This window comes from Meleagris gallopavo, unplaced genomic scaffold (genome assembly GCF_000146605.3).
Source record: "Meleagris gallopavo isolate NT-WF06-2002-E0010 breed Aviagen turkey brand Nicholas breeding stock unplaced genomic scaffold, Turkey_5.1 ChrUn_random_7180001869617, whole genome shotgun sequence".
NCBI lineage: Eukaryota > Metazoa > Chordata > Aves > Galliformes > Phasianidae > Meleagris > Meleagris gallopavo.
In genome coordinates this window covers 20871-22038 of record NW_011134588.1, presented here as the reverse complement: position 1 = coordinate 22038, position 1168 = coordinate 20871, and the positions used below count along the sequence as shown (strand labels likewise).

Genomic DNA, 1168 nt, shown 5'->3' with positions numbered 1-1168 from the left:
ATCCCGTGACCAAGCATGTTCCGCTCTACCTACCGCCTACGAACACGTGACGGAGGCTAAGCTCGCGAGAAGCGCTGGCTGACCGGAACCGGATGGAGGGAGGCGGAAGTGCTGTCCTGTTGGCGGCGGGGCCTGCTGGGGGCGGGCCGGTGCTGCTCTCCGTTCCTCCCGTCGCCACTGGGCCCAGCTTTAAGCCCAGGGATCTCTCCTCTGTGCCCTCGACGTCTTCTCGTGTCCGTTTCCCGCTCCCTTAGCGCATCTCTGGGCTCCTCCCCTCCCCCGCCCATCATGTCGGACAGCGACGACAGCAACTTCTCAGAGGAGGAGAGCGAGCGCAGCAGCGAGGCGGAGGAGGCTGAAGAAGCTGAGGTGAGGCTGAACGCGTGGGGGGTGCGCCGTGCCCCGCCTTCCCCTGCCCTCAGCATCCCCCCCCTTCACCGCTGTGCAGGCCGAGGAGGAGCGTGCCAGTGCAGCGGGCAGCGAGAAGGAAGAGGTGGAGGAGGAGGAGGAGGAGGAATACGATGAGGAGGAGGAGGAGGAAGATGATGACCGGCCTGCTAAGAAGCCACGGCATGGCGGCTTTATCTTAGATGAAGCTGGTGAGCTGAGGGTGGAGCAGAGATGGCGGGGGGGCCTCGGCTGCCTCCAGGTTTTGCTCTCACCGCCATGATCTCCCCCAGATGTGGATGATGAATACGAGGATGAAGATCAGTGGGAAGATGGAGCTGAGGACATCCTGGAGAAAGGTGAGGAGGTTGCTCTGGGGGCTCCCCAGCTTTGAGGATGCTCCCTGGGGCTTTGAGATCCCCCTTGGGCTTTGGTCCCCGCTCTCTGGCCTTAAGGCCAGGAGAGGATGGAAGCAGAGCTCTGTGGTGGTTCGGCTCTTCTGGAAGAGGTGCGTCGTTCTGGGTTGCAGTGCTGTGCAGCTGGATTGGTTTTGGTGCAGCTCTTCTGGGTTAAAAAACACTGGGTTGGCTGCTGTTGCTCTTTCCCCACCTCTGAGCGTGTTTTTCTCCCCGAGCCCCACACTCAGGGGTGGGAATGGGACTGTGTGGCCCCTGATCCCCCACCTCCCTCATCCCAGCGTCTGTCTTTCTGTCCACCCTTTGTCTGTCTGCTTAACGCATTTCATTCACACCTGCCTGATTTTATTTTTTACCCTTTTTTT

The 1168-nt window shown here is 60.6% G+C and overlaps 1 protein-coding gene across 2 annotated transcripts in view; it reads left to right on the top strand.

The window, feature by feature from the left end:
• The window catches only part of SUPT5H (SPT5 homolog, DSIF elongation factor subunit), a 7683-nt gene continuing 6515 nt past the window's right edge, over positions 1–1168 (top strand). The window contains exons 1-3 of one of the 2 annotated variants that reach the window (XM_010727073.3): positions 1–369; positions 449–599; positions 681–746. In XM_010727073.3, the coding sequence (XP_010725375.1) occupies positions 289–369; positions 449–599; positions 681–746 (298 nt within the window). In that variant the 5' untranslated portion in view covers positions 1–288. The remainder of the gene's footprint in view (positions 370–448; positions 600–680; positions 747–1168) is intronic. The other variant, XM_010727072.3, reaches the window with a different exon arrangement.